The 24,176-nt window shown below is 42.6% G+C and overlaps 2 protein-coding genes across 2 annotated transcripts in view; one reads left to right on the plus strand and one right to left on the minus strand.

Annotated features, from left to right (window-relative positions):
* Positions 1 to 24,176, plus strand: part of Tango6 (transport and golgi organization 6 homolog) — a 166,319-nt gene that overhangs the window by 52,855 nt on the left and 89,288 nt on the right. Inside the window, exons 13-14 of the mRNA XM_041649662.1 lie at positions 5,411 to 5,887; positions 11,214 to 11,271. Of these exons, the coding sequence (XP_041505596.1) occupies positions 5,411 to 5,887; positions 11,214 to 11,271 (535 nt within the window). The remainder of the gene's footprint in view (positions 1 to 5,410; positions 5,888 to 11,213; positions 11,272 to 24,176) is intronic.
* On the minus strand, positions 18,287 to 19,458 carry LOC121446831 (histone H3.3A-like). The gene is made up of 2 exons (XM_041649663.1): positions 18,876 to 19,458; positions 18,287 to 18,717 (listed from the first exon to the last, which is right to left on the minus strand). Exon 1 carries the CDS (start codon positions 19,368 to 19,370, stop codon positions 18,960 to 18,962), a length of 411 nt encoding a protein of 136 aa, XP_041505597.1. The 5' UTR covers positions 19,371 to 19,458; the 3' UTR covers positions 18,287 to 18,717; positions 18,876 to 18,959.

A 24,176-nucleotide genomic window follows, 5' to 3' on the forward strand; every position in this document is an offset into this window, starting at 1 on the left:
AGTGCAAATCCCATTTCTTACTGGATTTCCTTAGCATTCCTAAGTTTACATTCCACACGTCATTTGACAAAATAAGTTTAGCTAAGGTTCCAGAGCCATATTAGATGTGACAAGGAAGGGTTCACAGATGGAATAGCTTAAATTGAATTGTTAGTGGATTTAATTAGCTTAGTTGAGTTTTGTTTTTCTTGTCGAATATTAATTTTGATAGTCTATACATTGAAAGCCTAGCTTGTGTGTGTGTTGTAGTTTAGTACGTATTTCAGACAATATAACACATGGACAATGAACCACAGAGCTCTCCCATCTCCCTTCTAGAAGCTTCTTGTTGGAGGCTTCTGTATTCACTGGCCAGGCCTGGCTTGTGGCGTTTGGACAGCACTTGCCTGTCCCTGCCCTGCTGTGAGCCATCCTGACTCCCTCGACTCTGCAGTTTAAGTGAATATAAACACATCACCCTCTTTACTTATGCCCTAGATTTGCTAAATTTTTGTTTCCTGCTTGATTAATGCATTAATAAGTTTTTTTTTTTCGAGACAGGTTTTCTCTGTAGCTTTGGAGCTAGCTCTGGAACTAGCTCTTGTAGACCAGGCTGGCCTTGAACTCACAGAGATCCGCCTGCCGTTTATAAGTTTTTTTCCCCTGTTCTTTTGAGACAGGTTTCTCTGTGTAGCCCTGGCTGTCCTGGAACTTGCTCTGTAGACCATGAACTCAGAAATCCACGTGCCTCTGTCTCCTGAATGCTGGGATTAAAGGCATGTGCCACCACACCTGGCAAGGGCTTCTTTTTTACATTTTATTTTAGATTTATTTTATTTTATGTGTATGAATGTTTTACCTCCATATATGTATATGTGCCACATGTGTACTCAGTACCCAAGAAGGTCAGAAGAGGGTTGTAGGATTTCCTGGAACTGGAGTTTGGATGGATCTGAGCCACCACATGGGTGCTGAGAATTTGAGTCCGGTTCTCTGGAAGAGTAACCAGTGCTCTTAGCCACAGAGCTCTCTTTCTCCAGCCCTGTAAAAGTTCCTTAGTAATGCTAGGTTTTGTCTCGTATTCACAATAAAATCACACTTGAGAACTGGGGCTAGTTGACTCCTGTCACTCTGAGTCTCTGCTTTAGAGCCTGGAACACCATGCTCTACATACTCCCTGTTAGAAGTCATTGTTTTGGCTAATGAAACAGAACCTAACAGTATCGGGCCTTTCTTCATTCCTTTCTAAGTCATGTAATTAAGGTGACTATTAAAACTTCACGTCCGGGAAGAGAGTTAATTTGGAGAAAGTGCAGGTTTAAGATTGCTAACAAGACGACCGTAATTCCATACTCACTTTCTTTTTTTTTTTTTTTTTTTTTTTTTAAAGTACATTAGGCAACTTCACATTGTTGGTTCTTTTTTTATTTATTTATTTATTTATTTATTATGAGTACAATATTCTGCCTGTGTATATGCCTGCAGGCCAGAAGAGGGCACAAGACCTCATTCCAGATGGTTGTGAGCCACCATGTGGTTGCTGGGAATTGAACTCGGGACCTTTGGAAGAGCAGTCAGTGCTCTTAACCACTGAGCCATCTCTCCAGCCCCATACTCACTTTCTAAATTCCAGGCTTGGTCATCAATAAAAGTAGCACGTTGGGGAGTCTCTCCTGTCCCCTTAGGGAGCAGTTTCTGCTTGATGTTGCAGAGCTGGTGGGCCCACTGTTGCCCTGGTTGGTGGAGCTGAATAGACCATTCTAGCCTTAGGATACACTGAAGCCATATTGTGCCAGGGTAGCAATGGAATGTATTGCTAAAGGCTGGACTCCTAACCTATAAGCCCAGATGTTGTAGTGAGGTTCATTAGTTAGATACCAAAGGTGTATCTTTTCTCTAAAGGGACAGTCGTCTTTAGCTGTTTAGGTCTTCTTGTGTCTTTCCTTTCCCTTTGTTCCTTCCATTCATTCGTACTTTCTACCTTCCTTTCTTTCCAAAGGCTATTGCTTAATAGTAAAAGAAAGTTTCCCTAAGGACTGTTGAGATGGCTCAGAGGTAAAGAGCTCTTGTTGCTCTTGTAGGATGGTTTGTGGCACCCACATGGTGCCTCACAACCATCTGTAACTCCAGTTCCAGGGGACCAGATGCTCTTTTCTGGTCTCCAGAGGCACTGCACTCATGTGGTGTATAGACATACATGCAAACAAAACACTCATACACATAAACCCCAAAACATTGTGCTAAGCATGTGCCTGTGTTTTAGGTGTAGTTGACTTATATTTAGAACCATAGCAAACTCAGGGATTCTGTCAATAGTGGTGAACAAACTAGGGATTCTGCCACAGAGTGGGGAAGCAAAGAGAGGGTATTCATGTTGTGAACCTGTTCATTCAGCAAGGAGAGTTGACTGGTTCCCCTTCTGTCCTTCCTCCCCTTCACTGGACTGGACATGCTCTCTATAGAAGATCATTCATTCTTAATTGCTGTTGTCACTCGAGCAGGTATTTCCTGCTTTCTGGTCATTGTTAATAAGCCTGCTATAGCAGCTAGTAAACAGCATGGGTGGATGGACAAATGGCAGGAAGAAAAAAGAAAGGAGAAGAGTATTTTTAGGTAAGGAGGCAATTTTGTTTTTTTCTTATTTTTTCTCTTCTTTTTAAATGTTTATCAAAGGGCATAGGCTTTTAAAAGTTTAAAAACATTGCTCTTTCCCTTACTGGGCAACTCTCAGATATCAGTACACCATGGATGTGTGGAGAACATTTGTCATGTGTTGCTACAGGAAAAGAAGACCACACATAGTGTTTTCACGGGCATTTTTGTTTGTTATTTCCTAGGAAGCCTAAATGTTTCTCAGAATTTCAAGCATTTATAGGTAGGTGGTCCTTGCCTGTAAAACCCTTATTTAGAATGCACAGTACCTTCAACCAGGACTCTGCACATGCTAAGATACTACTATATTCCTTGCCTTGATTTTGTATCTCCTTGTGACCATTTGTACATCAAAAGCTAAAGGAAGATCCTAGGTGTCTTGCTCTGTCACTCTCTGCCTATTCCCTTGAAGCAGAGTCTCTCTTTGTCTCTCCCTCCCAGCTCTGAGAGCAGGCACATGTGCAGCCATTCCCAGATTTTACATGGCTGCTGAGGATTCAAACTCGAGTCCTCGTGCTTACTCAGTGAATGCTCTTACCTGCCAAGCCATCGGCTCAGTCCCTAATTTTACATCTTTTCAGAAAATGATCTTTCAGCATCAATAATATGACTCAGCAGACAAAGGCACTTACTACACAAACCTGAAGACCTGATTTTAATTCCTTAAACTCTTGTAAAAGTGGAGGAAGAGAACCAACTCCACAAAATTGCCCTCTGACCTACAGTTGCGTGAAGAGGCACTGTGCCCCATGTGCACATACACATGCACAAATATATATATATATATATATATATATATATTTTTTTTTTTTTTTTTGAGCCTGTCCTGGAACTAGCTCTTGTAGACCAGGCTGGTCTCGAACTCACAGAGATCCGCCTGCCTCTGCTTCCCGAGTGCTGGGATTAAAGGCATGCGCCACCACCACCCAGCTTCACAAATATATTTTTAAATTATCTCTTAGTTATATAAAGACTAGTTGTCTGCAGTGCCTTCTGCATTTGAGATTAAGCCGTCTAAATATGGAATTATCTTCATTGTGTTAATTTATAAACGTTGTTAAAGATATTCAGAGCCTTATTTCTGTTGTTACCAGTGTCCTGCGAAGGTTTTTTTTGTTTTTTGTTTTTTAAATTTGCTTTAAAATACTACAGATTGATGTAAATGCTTCCAAGAACACTGAGTCTAGCCAGGTATGGTGGTACACACCTTTAATCCTAACACTTGTCGGGCTGGGGGCAGAGGCAAGGAAATGTCTGTGAGTTCAAGGCCAGTTTGGTCTTCCTGGTGAGTTCCAGGACCACCAGTACTCTGTAGAGAGACCCTGTCTCAAAAAACAAAAAACACTGGGCAGTGGTGGCGCATCCTGTGATCCCAGCACTCAGGAGGCAGAGATAGGCAGATCTCTGGGAGTTCAAGGGCAGCTTAGTCTACAAAGCAAGTTCCAGAACAGCCAGAGCTCTTACATGGAAAAACCCTGCTTTTGAAAAAGAAAAACAAATACCCAGCAAAACAAAAAGATATAGAATCTTTCAGGACTGCCAACACCCAAAAATCTAGCAGAAATAAGTATTTTTAAGAGTCCTTTATTATTTATTTGTATGTGTATATAAGAGTGTATATGCACATGTGTGTACTTATGTGTGTACAGAGGCCAAAACAGGGTATGAAGTGTCCTGTATCATTCGATTTATTGCTTTGAGACAGGATCTCTCTGCTCTGCTAGACATCAGGGAGCCCTAATAATCCTCCTGTTTCCACCGTACTTGGAGCTAGGATTATAGGTGTGCATGGAAAATGCAGTTTCTGTGTGGATGCTGGGATTTGAACTTTGGTCCTCTTGATTATGCAGCAGGTGCTCCTAACTCAGGAGCCACCTCTTCAGTCCCAGGAAGCAGTATTAAAGGATGGTTTTTAGGCAAAATATAATTTTCTTTTGTTTTTGTTTTTGTTTTTTTTTTGTTTTTTTTTTTTTTGAGACAGGTTTTCTCTGTAGCTTTGGAGTCTGTCTTGGTTCCAAATTTTGTAGACCAGGCTGGCTTTGGACTCATGAAGATCTGCCTTTCTCTGCCTCCTGAGTGTTAGGATTAATTAAAGGTATGCACCACTACTGCTCAGCTAAAATTTAATTTTTATATTCCAAAATATGACTTTTTGTTTATTTTATTTTATTTTGATACAGAATCCCAGGCTGTTTTTGAATTTATGTAGCCCTAGCTAGTCTTGAACTCAGGGTAGTTCTGCTCCAGACTCCCCATTGTGATGACAGACGTGAACCACACTGCCTGGACTGTAGCGTCTTCACTTTACACTGTGTTCTGGTTTGTGATTCTGGGCATCCTTCTTTTTTTTTGGTTTTTCGAGACAGGGTTTCTCTGTGGCTTTTGGAGCCTGTCCTGGAACTAGCTCTGTAGACCAGGCTGGTCTCGAACTCACAGAGATCCGCCTGCCTCTGCCTCCCGAGTGCTGGGATTAAAGGCGTGCGCCACCATCGCCCGGCTCCTGGGCATCCTTCTTAAGTGTCTGTTTCAAATGTAGGAACTAATTGGCACTTTATCTCAGGGCTACTGTTATGTGTGCTTGTTAACTTAGAAAAGTGCCTGTATGTGGACGGTGTTCAATAAATGTTAGCTGTAATTAGTTAGCATATAGTCTTCAGTGTTTGTCCTTGCACTGTGCTGATTGCACCATGAACATGTCATGATTGTTACTCCTTATATTCACTTCTTAACATTTTACACATTCATTTTGACTTACTGTTTTTAAATTTTCATTTTATAGTTGAAGTCAAGTGATTTTGCAGTCCTGAAGCAGCTGCTGCCTCTGTTGGAGAAGGTCTCTAATACATACCCTGACCCTGTCATCCAAGAACTTGCTGTTGATCTCCGAATTACCATCTCTACTCATGGAGCCTTTTCCACGGAGGCTGTCAGCATGGCTGCCCAAAGTACCCTGAACAAAAAAGACCCGGAATGGAAAATAGAGCAGCAACAAACCAGTCATGACACACTCACAGAAGTAGCTCCGGACCACCCAAAACAAGAGCAGGACCCTCCTAAAGCAGAGCAGGAGTCTCATGAGCCTGGCATTGCGGCAAGTCAGCCACATAGAAACATAACCTCAGAACAGTTCCAGGAGGTTCTCTTATCAGCCTGTGATCCTCAGATTCCAACCCGGGCTGCTGCCCTGCGCACTCTTTCCCGCTGGGTAGAGCAGAGAGAAGCGATAGCCCTCAAGGATGAAAAGAAGCTTCTCCAGGTGAGTAGAACACAATGCCCTCCATGTGATGATACGGTGCAGACAGCAGCCCAGAACAGACATTCATTTCGGGGGCTTTGTTTGTTGTTGTTTTGAGACAGGATTTTACTGTGGAGCCCTGGTTGGCCTTGGGCTCACAGAGATGCACCAGTCTCTCTGCCTCCTGAGTGCTGGGATTAAAGGTGCATGTCACCATGACCAGCCTAACTCAGATATCTCTTAAACACTGATCGTGTGTCTAGCACCATCCTGGGTTATCCTCCAGGAATTTATATTGTTGAGAGGTCAGATTGAGGTAGGAAGGGTGTAGAAGACCACATGGGGCTGCTCAATGGAACGTGGATAGAGTGCCAGCGTTTTTATGTATGAGCAATGTGGTGGGTAGTCAGAGAAAAATCTGGGAGAGGTTGATTTTTATATGTCTTGAACAAACTGGCCAAGTGTGGGCGTGTAAAAGACAGGCAGTGGGCCAGCATGAGCCAATTCACAGAGATGGGAGGATACCCATCCTAGGTAAGCCTCACCTTGAACTGGATCTCTCTTTAGAGGGGCGCTGGATCTAATTGGCTCTCCTCTACTCTTTTGCCTCCTTCACAGAAAAAAAAACTGTCTTGATGTTCTAAACTAATGTAGCAGAGTGCATATTGCTTAGATAGGACCTTTCCCTTTTATGGAGGTCTTTGGGACTTGAATGTGAGATACAGTAAGAACAAGGGACCTGGAAACTACTGCCTAGGACCCAATGTCAGCTTCCTGGCAGCACCTTGAACCTTTCTGAGCCTTGGTAGTAATGGAGTGATCTAGCTATTTGTCTAGCCCTTGGACTGCAAATTATAATTCTGATGGAAAACATCTATTTTAGTTAGTATGATACTGGAAGTATTGTATAATAACGTCTGCTCTTTGTTGAACAAGTCATGTATCTTACTGGCACTGTCTCTTATTCTCACAACTTCAATGTTGTGTTATCCTCATCTTACAGATAAAATGCAGACATATGCCAAGGATTTTCTGTCAGGGAAATGATACTGAACTCAGAAACCTTCTTTGAGTAACTATTAGCCCCCAAGGATCCTGTGGAATGCTAGTTTAGATAATGCATGTTGGGACCACCTTTGGAATTTCCTTTACCTGCATTTCATCTCCACTGCTATGTTCACTAAATTTTGCCAATTATTTTTTACGAAGAAGTTCGTAAAATATATCCCTTATTTGTGATTTGTATGTATGTGTGTGTGTGTGTGTGTCTGTGTGTGGCATGTATGTGTATGCAGGTGTGGAGGCCAGATGTCAACTCTGGGTGTCCTCCTCTTCCACTCTACATCTTATTTTTGAGAGAGTCTCTCACTGGACCTGGAACTCACCAACTGGTTAACTGGCTGCCTAGCAAGCTTCTGTGATGCTCTGTCTCCACCTATCAGTGCTGCGCTTTGCAAGAGGATGCTGAAGAACCTTAGTCTTCACACTTGCTTGGCAGGCACTTTACCCACTGACTCATCCCCAGCCCCTAGTCCTCTCCTGTTTTGTTTTTCTTTTTTCTTTTTTTGAGATAAAGTCTCAGGTAGACCAGGCAATTCTTGAACTTGGTACGTAGCCAAGGGTGATCCTGAGGCCCAGATCTTCTTGCCTCTATCTCCAAAGGGCTGGGATTGCAAGAGTGTCCCATCATGCCAGACTTAATTTTGAATTTTTGAAACAGGTACTCATGTAGCCCAGACTGATCCTCTACCTATACCTCCCAAGTGCTGGGATTACAGGTATGCACTACCACACTCTTGTCCTTTTTATTTTTTAAATTAGTTTTTGGTTATCTTGCAAGAAAATGTGTTTTATTGTAAAATTTTTGTATGCCCACATTATTGTGTTTTACTTATTTATTTATTTAGGTTTTTTTGAGATAGGGTTTCTCTGTGTATCTCTGGCTGTCCTGGAACTCACTCTGTAGACCTGACTGGCCTCAAACACACAGAGATCCTCCTGTTTCTGCCTCCCTGAGTGTTGGGATTAAAGGTGTGCACCACTACTACCTGACTGTATTTTATTTTTATTTGTCCCCTGCATTTCTTTTCTCATTACTATGACAAAACACTTGACAAGCAATTTAAGGAAGAAGGGATTGATTCATGGTTCATAGTTTGAGAATACAGTCCATGATGGCAATAGATGGCAGGGGACAGGTTTGAGCCGCCTTGTGTCTGCAATCAGGAATCAGAGGCAGGTGAATACTCAGCTCCTTTTCTTCTTTAAAAAGAACAAACAAACATGTTTTTGTTACATTTAAATTTTTATTTTGTGTGGTGGGGTGGGTGAAGTGTGTGGGCCCCACAGTGAGTGTATGGTGACCAGAGGACAAATGGTAAGGAGCCGGGTCGCAGGGCTGGATTCAGATGTCTCTCAGAAGCAGCCGTCTCTGCCTGTTTCTAGCTCACTGACTTTTCTTCTTCTTCTTCTTCTTCTTCTTCTTCTTCTTCTTCTTCTTCTTCTTCTTCTTATTCTCATGAAAAAAAATCCCTTTTTTTATTGATATTTATTGAGATCTACATTTTTCTCTGCTCCCCTCCCTGCCTCTATCCTTCCCCCTCTTCAATCCTCCCCCAAGGTCCCCATGCTCCCAATTTACTCAGGAGATCTTGTCTTTTTCTACTTTCTACTTCCCATGTAGATTCGATCTATGTAAGTCTCTCTTAGTGTTCTCATTGTTGTCTAAGTACTCTGGGATTGTGATTTGTAGGCTGTCTTTCTTTGCTTTATGTTTAAAAACCACCTATGAGTGAGTACATGTAATAATTGTGTGTCTGGGTTACTCACTCAAAATAGTGTTTTCTAGCTTCATCCATTTTCCTGCAAAATTCAAGGTGTTATTTTTTTCTGCTGTGTATACTCCATTGTGTAAATGTACCACATTTTCCTTATCCATTCTTTGATTGAGGGGCATTTAGGTTGTTTCACAGTTCTAACTCCTTTCTTCTTTTGATTCAGTCCAGGACCCCAGCTCGTGGAGTAATGCCACCCACAGTTAGGGTGGGTCTTCCACCTCAATGAACCCAGTCGAGAAATTCCCTTATCGATGTGCCCAGAGGTTTGTTTCTGTGGTTACTAAATCTCATCAAGTTGGCACTCAAGATTAGCTATCATACCTCCCACAGCTGTCCTCCCGGCCCCACTCCTGACCCTTGCTGATTCCTTTCTTCCCCGAGACGAAACCCGTGCTTTCATGGCATGTATGTTTTATAACCATCTCTTGTTCCTCTCTTTTCTCTACCTTTTAGACCTCTTGTCTTAGTTAAGGTTTCTATTGCTGTGACCAAAAGCAACTTTGAGGAGAAAAGGATTTGGTTTTCATATCCTAGGTCACAGTCCGTTTAGGGATGCCAAGGCAACAGCTCAAGGCAGGACCTGGGAGGCAGGAACTGATGCAAAAGCCATGGAGTAGTTCTGCCTGCTGGCTTGTTCCCCTTGTCCTGCTCAGCTAGCTTTCTTATATCACCCAGAAGCACCTGCTCAGGAGTAGCACCACCCACAATGTGCTGGGCCCTCCCACAAAATGCCCTCTAACTTTGCCTACAAGACCAATCTGGTGATGGACATTTTCCCAATTGCAGGTCTGTTTTCCCATATAACCCTAGCTTTTGTCAAGTTGGAAAAAAAAAAAAAACAAGGAAAGAAAGAAGAAAAATTGCAGTGAGGACACCTGTCAATTCTTTTTCTGTGGAGTCTTTAAAATATTTCTTATATTTTATTCTCATGGCTCTGACTCTGTATTGTTTCCCTCACTCCATATGCAGCCCCAGTGTCCTCCAACCCAGTCATCATCCCATCTGGTCTTCAGCTCTCCCTCAGTAGTGTAGACACCAAGCATGAAGTTGAGACCAGATTCTGTTGAGCAAAAGACCCTGAGTGGTCCATGAGTAGGCACTCCTGCCTTCCCTAGACAGCAAGCAGGAGGAATTTGAGCACATGCTCCATGTTAGGGTCTAAATTTAACATGCATCTAGTGTCCCTAGGTAGACCGTACTGCATTTGACACCCTGATAAGTGCCTCCTTTGGGAAAGAATGAGAGTAGTTTGTTAGCAGTGTCAATCACAGGGCTACAATTTGTAGGATTTAAAAAAAAAAGTGGCATAGACATGAAATTGCCTCTGTAATAAATCCATCGTCTCTCCCTTGCGTCCCCACCTGCTGGTAGCTCAGAGGACAGGATCACCTGTGTTGAAATGTGGTCCACCATGGGCCAGCACAGAAAAGTGTTGAGGATTCTTCTTAAAAAGGTTTATGGATATTACTGTGTGTGAGCATGATGTATATAGAGTGTGAGCGTGTCACACACGTGCTGCCGTGTGTCTATGGAGGTTTGTGTGAGTGTGCACACACGTGCTGCAGTGTGTCTGTGGAGGTCTGTGTGAGTGTGAGTGTGCACACACGTGCTGCAGTGTGTCTGTGGAGGTCTGTGTGAGTGTGCACACACGTGCTGCAGTGTGTCTATGGAGGTTTGTGTGAGTGTGCACACACGTGCTGCAGTGTGTCTGTGGAGGTCTGTGTGAGTGTGCACACACGTGCTGCAGTGTGTCTATGGAGGTTGTGTGAGTGTGCACACACGTGCTGCCATGTGTCTGTGGAGGTCTGTGTGAGTGTGGGCACACACGTGCTGCAGTGTGTCTGTGGAGGTCTGTGTGAGTGTGGGCACACGTGCTGCAGTGTATCTGTGGAGGTCTGTGTGAGTGTGAGTGTGGGCACACATGTGCTGCAGTGTGTCTATGGAGGTCTGTGGGAGTGTGAGTGTGGGCACACATGCTGCAGTGTGTCTATGGAGGTCTGTGGGAGTGTGAGTGTGGGCACACACGTGCTGCAGTGTGTCTGTGGAGGTCTGTGGGAGTGTGAGTGTGGGCACACACGTGCTGCAGTGTGTCTGTGGAGGTCTGTGGGAGTGTGAGTGTGCACACACGTGCTGCAGTGTCTGTGGAGTCAGAGGATAACTTTGGTAGTTGGTTTTCTTCTATTATCATAGGACCCAGGGACCAAATTCAGGTTCCCAGGTTTGCACATCAAGTCTTTATCTGTTGATTATTCTTTATGTGTTGATTTCTATAACTAGTGCTGGTATATACTTGATAACTTCAAGAAGTTTCTCCCCCTAATTTCCCTCCCCTCTTAAACTGCTAGAGAAATTGGACTTCAAGCAAATAAACCATTTTCCTCACATGGTTGGTTCTATGTCAGACTAGTTTCTACCAAGAAGAAGAACATGTGCTTCTCAGAGACGGTGGATAAAGGGCTCCATGTCTTTTTGCTCTTTGAGAACCATCTTACCCTGTTTTGTGCTTCCAGATATTCTTGGAGAACTTGGAGCATGAAGACACTTTTGTGTATCTGTCTGCAATTCAGGGTAAGCTATCGTGGACCAAAGATGGCATCATGTTTACTTGAGGGATACAACCACCAGATATGACTGGTCATTTTGTCCATCTTTCCTCTTCCTACGTGGGATACTCTGAGTGATAATAATGGCATTCTAGAGTTTCCATAGGGTTCTTAGAAAGTTTCAATGTCTCATAATGATGAAGTTTTATGTTTACTTTATCATTCTATAGATTAAGTGCCATTTCCTTGGTTGAGAGAGGTAAAGAACTCATCCATAAACTCTTGCAATGTAACCTTTTGTGGGGCCAGTGAGATCTCAGCAGGTAAAGGCACAGGCCCTAAGCCTGAGGCCTGGAGTTCCATATCCAGGATCCACGTGGTGGAGGGGAAGAACTACAAGTTGTCCTTTGATCTTCATGGGACACACATGGGCATACACACACACACACACACGCCACAAGGTTTTGAGTTTTCAAATGTTTTTGGTTTCATTTTAATGGTTTCTGTTTTGTTATTCTTGGTGATTTTTTTTTTCTGGTTTTGTTTTTGGTGTGGGGTGTCAAGAGCTAGGGAGTAAATCTAGGTCCTCACACATTCACAAGTAAGCACCACCCTCAGCTTCAGGTATTTAATATTTTCATTAATATTTCTTCATTTAAAAAACCACACACACACGCACACACATACACACACACACACACGCATACACACATGGGGTGGAGAGATGGCTCAGCACCTGAGTGCATACTGTGCCCCTGCATTCATGTTAGGCACCTCACAATGACATGTAACTCTAGCTCCAGAGGATCTGATGGCCTCTTTTGGCCTCTGTGAGCATTGCATATATGCAATACCCATACCCGTATACACATAAATAAATAGTAAAAATCAAGACACATATGGGGCCATATGTGGTGACACAAATCTTTAATATAGCATTCAGGAAACAGAGGTAGGTGGATCTCTCTGATTTCCAGGCCAGCCTGGGTCTATAGAGTGAGTTTCAAGACAACCAGAGTTACAGAATAGGGAGACCCTGTCTCCAAAACCCTAAAAACAAACAAACAAGCAAGCAAATAACCCATATAGAGCAGGAATATAACTCAGTGGTTAGAACATTTGCTTAGCATGTATAAATCTTCCTAACACTGGGGAGAAAACATGGAAATCATTTTATTTCTTCTCTGAGGTTCTTTGTTCTCCACACTTCTATTGGTTTATAGATTCCAGAACTAGAGGAGAATAGAAAGTTGGGCACCCTTTCCAACAGGATCAGAATCACAGTGAGAAAGCTAGAGTTGCCTCAGTTTCCTTTGATGCAGAACTGAGATTCTGGAGGCAGACTGCCTAAGTACACTGCTTCTCAGCTGAACAGGCTTTGGCAATGACGTTAGGCCTCTTGGGCTCCAGTTTCCTATCTGTTAATTGGAACTCAGTGTGTGCATTAGTTATTTTTCCTCATTGTTACAAAATACCTGACAAAAAAAGCACCTTAAGAAAGGAAGTGTTGCCAGGCAGTAGTGGCACACGTCTTTAACCCTGGCACTCAGGAGGCAGAGGCAGGCGGATCTCTGTGTTCAAGGCAGCCTGATCTACAAAGGGAGTTCCAGGACAGCCAGAGCTACATAGAAAAGCCCTGTCTTAAAAAGAAAGGGTAGGGGAGAGGAGAAAGAGAGAAAGGAAAGAGAAAAGGAAGCATTTGTTCTGGCTCACAATTTGAGAGTACAGTCCATCCAGGTGGGGAAGGCATGGCAATAAACAGAAAGAGGATTAAGGGAGACAAGATGACCACCCCAGAGGCAAGAGGACAACTAGGAGAGTTGAGAGTTTCCAGAGAAAGTAATTGACCTGCAGCTGTGGAGGTCAGACAGGCTGGGGCTCACGCAGGTGCGACTACAGCCATGAAGTAACACTTAAGGAAACCAGAGAAACCAGTGACTGGAGAACCCAGGACACCTCTAAATATAAGCCTCAGACACCAAGTCACCTGTGCTTTTTCAAGGAGATGGTTTTCACAGACTTTCTTGTCTGTTTTTAGGTCTGAGTTTTTGAAAGTGGTGTGTCATTCTAATGTGGCAACATTCTGCCTGTCAAAGGCTCAGCTTATTAACCCATTGATCTCATTAGCCTCTGGGATCCCCTATAAAAACTGCAGCTGTTGGTGTTGCATGTGTTTTCGGTGGTTTTAATTGGTGTGCTAATCAGTTAGTGATGAATAACAGGACAGGTAGGGGGAGGTGGAATTTCTGTTCTGCCTCCCCAAGATGGACAAGATTGAACTAACTGATGTTTTTGGTGTCGGTTATATGTACTTAAAAGCCAAGGCCTTAAGTGAATTCCCATTAAGAGAAGCAGGAGGTGAATTTTCCCACTTGTGTGTTACTTGCACAGGCCCAAGTTATTCCAAACATGCTGTTCTGGTCGTTTGTAATAAGGGTACTAGAGAGTACTCTGGGGAGCACTTAGTTTTGGGGGTCTGTGAATGCATTTAATCTTTCTTTTTCTCAATCTGCCTGCATGACTCTATGGATACTTCCCACTCAACTCAGTGATAGTTTGGGTTTTTTTTTTTTTTAAACATATTCACCAATTCTGTCTGCAGTCCAGGCAAAGAGCAGAGAGGGGCTGAGTATTCATTCCCACAGTAGATATCTCTTCTTGTCTTATTTAAGAATTCCTGCTACATGTGTTACCTGTTCATGTAGCAGTCTAAGAACTAAATCCCTGAATAGTTAAACTTGACTTTGTGAAAAGATGTCCGCATATCTGCTATTCATACCGGGCAAGTGCTGGAGCTAGCAGCTGCTGCAGATAGGAAGCTGTGTATAAAGTTGCTGACACCTTTAAATCTAGCACAGAGAAGCAGAGGCAAGTGAATCTTTGTGATTTGGGGGTCAGCCTGGTTTACAGAGTGAGTTAGAGGCCAGCTGTGGCTACTGAGTAATATCCTGTGACAAAAAAAAATCAAAAATTTTTTCAATGATAAGGAATTGTATACAAAGCAGAAGTCCTGTCTTTCCCAAAATAGGAGTTAAGACATGTCTGTGATTATCCCTTAATGTGTTGAGGGTTGAGGATTGTGTGTGTGTGTGTCTGTGCACGTGTTTTGCACTTGAGGGTATGTATACAAGCATGTATGTGGAAGCCATGTGTTGGCACTGGTTACCTTTGTTGATTACTCCTACTTCATTAACTAAAGCAGGGTCTCTAGCTGAACCTGGATTTTTCTGATTTGACTAACTAGTCAACTTACCCCTGGGATTCCCTCTGCCGCCGCCTAACTGCTGGGATTACAGTAGCTGCCATCTCCACCCAGCTTTTATGTGGGTTCTGGGGATCCAAACTCCGGTCCTCATGCTTGCATGACAAGTATCTTACCTACTGAGCATCTCCTCAGCCTGCACTGTAAGACTCTTAAGGGCATGTCGCTCCGTTGTGATGAATGTGGTAGACACATGAGTAATGTTCTTCAGTAAGCTCTTGTAGCCAGACAGTTTAGCCAGCTACGAATCTGCTCAGATGTCCTCAAAGTCATGTCCTTGAAGAACAGTCTACATTTCAGGGGTCCCAATGATCCTTCTGAGTGTCAAAAGAATCTTTGGCTGTGTTGGTGTTGTTTTGAAGATCATTAGGATTGAACCCAGGGCCTCTTTCTTGCTACAGAGGCACACTCTTAGGCCCAAAATGTCTTTGATAAAACAATTATAACAAACAGGAAGAAAGAAGGAAGGAAGGAGGGAGGGAGGGAAGGAAGGAAGGGAGAAAAAAACCTATACACTGAGCCAAGACATGGAGGTGAAAGTATGCTATTGTGTAAAGGAAGGGATAGACATTTTGACATGCCCAGACAAATCACACCCTTTTCCACCCTCTTTTTCTTTTCTTTCAAAAGAGCCAAAGGGAACCAAGGCAAAAGGCACAGAAGGGGGGCGATGAGTGTATATACACGATGACAAGATTTTTACAGAGTTTCCAACTAAGCAGAATTACAAGCTTTAACTTGTCAGGCACCAACTTTTATCTTATTCTCAGATTTCTACCTCAAGTAAAGTAAGAAACCATTAGCTGAAAACAATTCTCTGTCTCTTAAGGATCATCTTATTAGATCTGGTGTGGAAATTTGGACTGTAGTCGTGTGAACTTTGCCTTCTCCATTTTTGTCCTTGAAACTGGAAGGTTTCTTTCTGCTCCAATCTGGTTTCTTAGTGTCTCGCTGGCAGTGTCTATTCTGTTTGTGCTTAGTAAAGTCATGAAGTTGGCAGGGAAGTAGACATTATCTTCATCCTTTCAAACTTATTTGAGATATAATTTACATTCTGAAAATGCCTCAAATTAAAAGGTGCAAGTCAGTGTTTTTTAGTATATAGAGATGTAACCCCAACATTTGGAAGATCAAAACGGGAGGATCCAAAGTTCAGAGTCACCCTTGGCTGCTTTAGTGAGTTTAATGCCAGCCTGAGCTATGTGAGATTCTTTTTAAACCCCCTTCCTCCCCTACAAAAAAAAAGGGGTCTGGGGAGATGTCACAGTTGGCATAGTGCTCAGCTCGAAAGCCCGAGGACCCAAGTTTCATTTCCAAGGACCTATGTTTTGCTGAGGGCAGAAGTGCGTGTCTGTAATCCCAGCACTGAGGAGATGGAAACAGATGGATCACTGGAGCTCACTGGCCAGCCTGCATAGCTGCATTGGTGAGTGCCATGTTCACTGAGAGGCCTTTTCTCAAAAAATAGTCTGGGGAAAGCTTGAGGAAGACACTAGTGTTGACTTCTGACCTCCTCATGCATTCACACATATATATGTGCACCTGATGTACATATGCACACACATGAACATACGTATGCATACACATATACCCCAACACACAAATTTTTGGACACAAAATTTGGACAGTGTAGTAGTTTGTGTAGTTTGAATAAGAATGCATAGTCATCATGGGGTGGAACTACTTACAAGGATTAGGAGGTGTGGCCTTGTTGGAGGAAGTGTCACTGGGGATGGGTTTGAGGTTTCAAAAGTCCATGCAGGGCCAGTAGCTCATTCTCTTCCTACTGTCTGTGAATCCAGATGTACAGCTCTCAGCTACTTCTCCAGCACCATGTCTCTCTGCATGCCACCATGCTCCTGCCATGGTGACAAAAGACTTAAACCTCTGAAACTGTAAATAAGTCCTAATTAAGTTCTTTCCTTTATAAGAGTTGCCATGGTCATGGTACAGACAGCCACCATGGCTGTCTGATTTTAGAATATGTTTTTATCCTATACCCATATCAGTTATTCCCCCAGCCCCTGACAACCAATGATGGGCATTTTTCTTTCTTTCTTTTTTGTGATGCTAAGAATCAGATCCTTAGGCTTGCATATGCCAGACAAATGCTATACCACGCCACTAAATCCTTGACCTCTGGTCTGCTTTTTGTCTCTGATCTGCCTTTTGTGGACATGCCTATGAGTGGAATGGAGTCATATGGCAATAGAGTCAGACCTCCATTTTTTCTAGTTCCTTTCCATAAAGAATACCTTTTTAAGGTTCTTCCTTACTATAACATGGGTCAATACCTTAATACCTTTATTCCTTTTTGTTGTTGTTGTTGTTTGTTTGTTTCTCAAGACAGGGTTTCTCGGGGGCTGGAGAGATGGCTCAGAGGTTAAGAGCACTGGCTGATCTTCCAGAGGTCCTGAGTTCAATTCCCAGCAACCATATGGTGGCTCACAACCATCTGTAGTTTGATCTGGATCCCTCTTCTGGCCTGCAGACTGAACACTGTGTAATAATAAATAAATATTAAAGAAAAAAAAAAGACAGGGTTTCTCTGTGTGGCTTTGGAGCCTGTTCTGGAACTCACTCTGTAGACCATACTGACCTCAAACTCAGATCAGCCTGTCTCTGCCTCCTGAGTGCTGGGATTAAAGGCCTGCACTACCACTGCTCCGTGATCTCCATTCCTTTTTATAGATTAGTATTTCATTGTACTGAATAGCACCGTTTTATTTTCCATCATCAGTTGATGGGCAGCTGGATTGTTTCTAGATTGAATTTATTTATTTATTTATTTATTTATGTGTGTGTGTGTGTGTGTGTAGGTCTGAAGACAACTTGTAGCAGTTGGTTCTTTCCTTCTACCATGTGGATACCAGGGACTAAGCTTAGGTCTTCAGACTAGGTCAAAGGCACCATTAACTTGCTGAGCTATCTTAATAACCCCATTTCTACTTCTCGGCCACTATGAATACTGGTTTACAAAGTTTTGTGTACACTTGTTTTTATTTGCCCTGAGTTTACAGCTGGGGGAATTGTTAGGTCATATAGTAACTCCATGCTTATCTATAAAATGGGACTATTTCATATCATGCCTAAAAATTAAGCCAAAATGGATTATATATCTAAATATAAGAGCTAAGTCAATAATATTTTTTTTTAAATGGTGGCATCATTTTACATTCCTGCCAATAATAAACAAAAGTTCCACTATGCTAGCTAGCCAATACTTGTTAATTTTCTGGCCTATTCCTTTCAGCCATCCTAATGGGTATGAAATGAATTGTGATTTAAGTTTGTATTTCACTGATGATGTTGAATGATGTTGAACACCTTTTTTTTTTTAAAATCAGTTTTTGTCTGTTTTAAAATGTTCTTTAGAAAAACATCTATTCAGATTCTTTACCATTTCCATTTTGGGATGTTTTATTTATTATTGGGCTATGATATTTGCTGGTGTATTCTGGAGACAACTTCCTTAATGTATGATTTGCAGATATTTTATGCCAGTGTGTAGAACATCTTGTTCTCTTGTATGTGGTGCTGTTTGAAACATAGAAGTTTAGCTTTGATGAAATTTATTTGTTAGCTTTCTTTTCCATTGCTCATACTCGTGGAGTCATTTCTAATAAGTTATCATTCAACTGTAATGGATGTGCCAGGTGTGGTGGTGCACACCTTTACATTCAGGGCTTGAGGCAGGTACATCTCTGTGAGTTTCAGGCTACCCGCGGATACACTGAGGAGATTTACTTCTGTTTTCTTCCAACTCTTTTTTTTTTAATATAGTTTAATGTATTTTAATAGCAAACTTACAGGAACAGCACAGAAGACAGACAACATTAAAAACATGTACTTGCATGTAGGACAACTCAGTTAGAAAAGTATAGTGAATGATGGAATCTACTGTATGATAAAAATGCTACAAACACCATTTAGTTGCCGTCAATAAGAAATTTACTTATTTTAAAAAAATCCAAATGCTGGCATTGTCCAGAAAATTTTAACAGGTTTATTTATAATTTTTATAAAGTTGAACTGTTGAAATGTGTTCACTGAAACATTTTGCTTGCATTAATGCTTTACATCTTGCATTTATATTAAAAATTCACACACAAATGAAAATGGAAAAACTGCCAATACCTGATTTCTGTCCCCTATTTTTCCACTCGCAATCATATACTTAGGTACCTTTTGACCCCATGGAAAAAATATCTGCCGGGCGGTGGTGGCGCACGCCTTTAATCCCAGCACTTGGGAGGCAGAGGCAGGCGGATCTCTGTGAGTTCGAGACCAGCCTTGTCTACAAGAGCTAGTTCCAGGACAGGCTTCAAAACCACAGAGAAACCCTGTCTCGAAAAAAAAAAAAAAATCTAACATTCAGAACTACTGATAACAGGAAGAAGAGGAAAAAAATTTTTTTGAGAATGAAATGTTTCCCCCCTCATAGTGGACTCTTAAGCACGTTCTCCGCGTATGCGGCGTGCTAGCTGGATATCTTTTGGCATAATTGTTACACGTTTGGCATGGATAGCACACAGGTTGGTATCTTCAAAAAGGCCAACCAGATAGGCCTCACTTGCCTCCTGCAAAGCACCAATAGCCGCACTCTGGAAGCACAGATCTGTTTTGAAGTCCTGAGCAATTTCTCGCACCAGACGCTGGAAGGGGAGTTTGCGGATCAGAAGTTCAGTGGATTTCTGATAGCGTCTGATTTCACGGAGTGCCACAGTACCAGGCCTGTAACGATGAGGTTTCTTCACCCCTCCAGTAGAGGGCGCACTCTTGCGAGCGGCTTTTGTAGCCAGTTGTTTCCTGGGTGCTTTACCACCGGTGGATTTACGGGCAGTCGGCTTAGTACGAGCCATGGTATGGGCACCTCCTTACTTACCTACCCCCTTCTCCTTCGGCTGGAGCTCGGCAAGCCAGAGGCGGCGCTGGCATTAGAGAGCGGCGGCGGCGCGGCGACGACTGCGAACACAATTTTTCTTCCAACTCTTATTGATTTAGCTCTTCTTAACATTTAGATATATGGTTCATTTTTAGTTAATTTTTACGTATGATACAAAATATTCCCATTTTATAGATAAAGACTTTGGCACTTGTACTTAGGTTAACCTAAACCTGTTCTCCAAGATAACATAGAAGGTCATTTAGATCTTTATTTTTAAAAAATGTTTATTTGTTTACTTTCTGCAGAGAGAACAAGAGAGAGACAGAGACACAGAGAGAGCATATGCCTGCAGGTGCATGTGTGTATGTGTGTATAATTTTTGAGAGCCTGTTCTCTTTCCATCCAGTATATGGGTTCCAGGATGAATCAGTTTGTGAAGTATGGTACTGAGCACCCACAATCTCTTGTGCCTGAGAGCTTGCTCTTTACCTCCCAGGGTCCAACAGGTCCCTCTTCTACACAATTTTTCTAATAATAGTAGAAACTGATCCTGTTGTTTGCTTTAAATTTTTTGTTAATTTTTATTTTATGTGGATGGGTGTTTTATCTGTATGTATGCTAGTGTATCATATGTGTGTCTGGTGTGTCTGGTGCCTGAAGAGGCTCTAGAGGCCCTCAAACTGAAGCTGTAGGTGGTTGTGAGCAACCATGTGGGTGTTTGGAATTGAATCTAGGTCTTCTGCAAGATCCAGTGCTTTTAACTGCTGAGCCATCTCTCCAGCCCCTCTGTTGTTAGTTTTGAAAAAAAAGATGATGACAGATGTTATGCTGTTCAATATTTATTCAAGAATAACGTTAATCATCTACGGACTAGCCACATTTGTTATCCAGCATCAGCTGATGCACAGTTGAGTGGTTCCCATTGCTGATCATTATTCATAACGCGGATAGAAACACCAGATTCCACCAGTCATCCTGAAATATAGTAAAGCACTGTAGTTCCATCTGTTTGTCTGTCTGTCTACCTATCTATCTGGCTTTGGGGACAGTCTCATAGTCTGGGCTGACTGTAGGCTTGATCTGTACCCAAGGATGACCTTGGACTTCTGACCTACCTTCTCCACCTCCCGGGTACTAGAATTCCAGGCATATGTCACCATGCCAGTTTTTTTTTTATTTTAAGATTTATTTATTATCTAATTTACATGGGAAGTAGAAAAAGACAAAATCACCTGAGTAAATTGGGAGTGTGGGGATCATGGGGAGAGTACAAGGGGAGCGGAGAGGAAAGGAGGGGAGTGGAGAAAAGTATATAGCTCAATAAAAACAATTAGATGTTTTTTCACACACACACAAAAGATTTATTTATTATGTGTACAATGTTCTATCTACATTTATGTCTGCACACCAGAAGAGGGCACCAGTTCTAGTTATAGATGGTTGTGAGCCACCATGTGGTTTGCTGGGAATTGAACTCAGGACCTCTGGGAGAGTAGCCAGAGCTTTTAATCTCTGAGCCCACCAGGTTGGTTTATGTCTTGCTGGGGATTAAACCCATGACTAGGCAAGTACTCTTATCAACTTCCTTTTGTGTGTGTGTGTGTTAGTTTGGTTTTATTGTTGTTGTTTTAAAGGCAGAGTCTGACTGCTTAGCTCTGGCTAGTGTGGAACTCACTAAAGTAGACTAGTTTGGCCTTGAACTTTTAGAGATCCAGCTGCCTCCACCTCCCAAGTGCTGGAATTAAAGACATACACCACGATGCCTGGCTCTCTACCAGCTTTATTTATTTATTTATTTATTTATTTATTTATTTATTATGTATACAATATTCTGTCTGTGTGCATGTCTGCAGGCCAGAAGAGGGCACCAGACCTCTTTACAGATGGTTGTGAGCCACCATGTGGTTGCCGGGAATTGAACTCAGGACCTTTGGAAGAGCAGGCAGTGCTCTTAACCGCTGAGCCATCTCTCCAGCCCCCTCTACCAGCTTTTTAAATGAAGACGTGGTTTGCTGGTAGTCACAAAAGCTGGTAGAGTGTGGAAGTGAAGCAAGCCCTTTTTGCAGCGATCCCCTTCCATTGTACTTATTGTACTTACCTTATTGAAGTTCACAGGCTCTACATGATGCCTTCTGCCCCTTTCCACATAGGGGGTTGGGAGTTACTTCAAAGCCCTGAACTAAAGTTTCATTTGTACTAGCTTCATTTTTGGACTTTCTGACCAGTGGTTTCTTCTGTCAGTCAAAAAAAAAAAAAAACAATATTCAGATTTATATCAGAAACTTAGCAGTTTGGCACTTTTACCTATATAGAAAAGAATAATAGCTACTTCACAATTATTTGCACTTTCCAAGATTGCCCTGGGTAATTGTCATGTCAGAAATGGCAGTAGGTTGTATAAGTTACCACCTACTGAGTACCTGTTATATGTCAATCATAGCAACCCTACCAGTTCAGAACGAGGGAATTGAGGCTCAAAGATATTAACTACCTGGTCCAAAGTGACACAGATACTAGGTGACAGGACCAGAATTTGAAAACCATACTCTTGCATCGCAGTACCCACATCGCTTCAGCCCCCAAGGATGATTGAGTCTCCTCATGGTCTCTGCATTTATGGACCAGGCCTGCCTGTGGCAGTACTTCCATCATAAACCAGCTCTTTATGTAACTTAACAGTCTGCCGATCTTGTGCTTCCTTGATTTTTGTTTTCTTTGGCTCACTAGGTAGTGTGTAGAGTGTTACTTTTCAGGTAATCTCTGGATCTTTAAAATGCACCTTGCTACCTCACACTGCCTGCTCTTCTTCCTTCTTCCCTTCAGTGGTCATTGGCTTTCAGCACAGCAGGGAATGGTGTTGCTCAGGAGCGTCAGAGAAGGCTTCAGAAGTCCCTTCTGGATTGCATTCATGTGCTGTCTTTTGTACTGTGTGACAGAATACCTGGACCTGGAATTTACTTATAAAGGACAGGGCTTTGTTTCTTACAGTTCTGAAGCTCAGAACCCCAAGGTCTGAAGGCAACATCTGGCCAGGACCTTTGTGCTACATCATCCTATGGCAAAAGGAATTTGGGGAACAGCCAGAGAGGTTTGGAGAGTCAGAGGGCTGAACTCATCTTTTTCAGGAAGCCACTCCTCACTCCTACGATCTTGACATGAATACATTTGCAAAAGCTGAGTCTTCATGACCTCATCACCTCTTGTATTAGTCAGGGTTCTCTAAAAGCCAGTAGAGCCAATGTATAAGTTAGAAGTGCATTTATTAGACTGGCTACACAGTGTCTGGGTAACAACAATGGCTGAACACATGCTGCGAGCCTGAGAGCCTAGTACTGCTCAGTTCACAAGGCTGAATGCCTCAGCAGTTCCAGTCTGGTTCTGAAGGTCTGGAAGATTCCTAAGGGAAGGGAGTGGGTGTATTAGCTGTAGTCTCAGCACTTAGAAGGTAGAGGCAGGTGGGTCATCAAAAGTTCAAGACCTACTCAAGTTCTAGATAAGATTCTAGCTCAAAAAGGAGAGAAAAAAATCGTCAGGGATAAACTCTAAGACAGAGTGCTTACCTAGCACGTTCAAGACCCCGACCTGAAGGAAAGTAACAGCAAACATAGTCTACACAAAAGCTTACACCTCAGCATTATGCACAGTAGCCCGGAAGTAGGAACAACTAGAACCTGTCACCTGTGAGTAGACAAATAAAACCTGGTACATTTATTTAATACAATGGTATTTGGTAATAAAAAAGATGGCATACTGCCGGTTCATACTACAGTATAAACCTTGGAAGTGTGGTTAAGTGAAAGAAGTTAGACATGAAAAGCCACATTTTGTATGATTCCATTTATGTGAAATGTCCAAAACAGGCCAATCTGTAGAACTAGGAGTAGTCATTACTAGAGTGTGGAAGAGGGATTTCATTTGGATGTGAAGCTTCTTTTTGAATTAAAAGTAGATAGTGGAGCCAGGCGGTGGTGGCACATGCCTTTAATCCTAGTACTTGGGAGGCAGGTGGATTGCTGTGGGTTTGAGGCCAGCCTGATCTACAAGAGCTAGTTCCAGGACAGGCCCCAAAGCTACAGAGAAACCCTTTACCTCTTTTAAAAAGAGTTTGCATATGTGCACACATGTGCATGTGTCTATGCAAGTGCCCTTGGAGGTTAGAACAAGGTGTCAGATCCTGTAGAGCTGGAGTTACAGGAGGGTGGGAGCCACCTAACATGGGTGCTGAGCACCAAACTCAGATCTTCAGGAAGAGTACTAAATCCTCTTAAGTACAGACCCATCTCTCCAACTCCAGTTAATACACTTCAAATATTATCTTAAAATTTCAGAGATTTTCACGAAACTCTTGGGAGTGTGAAGGATGCATGGGCAGGATTTAGATAGAAATGGAGGAAGAAGTTGAGGCTGAAGGAAAGCAAAAGCCTGAAGACGGTCCAGAGTAGGGCAGGCATGGAGGGGGATAAGCAGTAGTTGAGGCTGTGAGGGTATGAAGGGGAAGGAGTGATGGAACTTGAGAGTAGACACTATTGGGAACCATTTGCAGGCTCCCAGGCTCGTCTGTGCAGATTGCAGTCCCCCTGCAGGCAGTGATTTAGGGACAGGTTTCCTGGATGGAAAGATCAGTACTTATTCATTGTCTTTACTTACATGCTTTTATTTTCACTCACAGTTAAGCGCTATCTGTGGCCCAGAAGCAGCTGCTTGTTTCATTAGCTTCTCCCTCAAGGCTCTAAGCCACCCAGGGCCACCTCTAACAACAAAAAGACTATGTTCTTTGCTA

Source organism: Microtus oregoni, unplaced genomic scaffold, assembly GCF_018167655.1.
Source record: "Microtus oregoni isolate MIOR12 unplaced genomic scaffold, Mior012 000004F_ref0000308, whole genome shotgun sequence".
Taxonomy (NCBI): Eukaryota; Metazoa; Chordata; class Mammalia; order Rodentia; family Cricetidae; genus Microtus; species Microtus oregoni.

Coding starts and splice junctions, on each gene's coding strand:
- LOC121446831 (XM_041649663.1), bottom strand. CDS start 19,370: ATGGCTCGTACTAAGCCGACTGCCCGTAAATCCACCGGTGGTAAAGCA.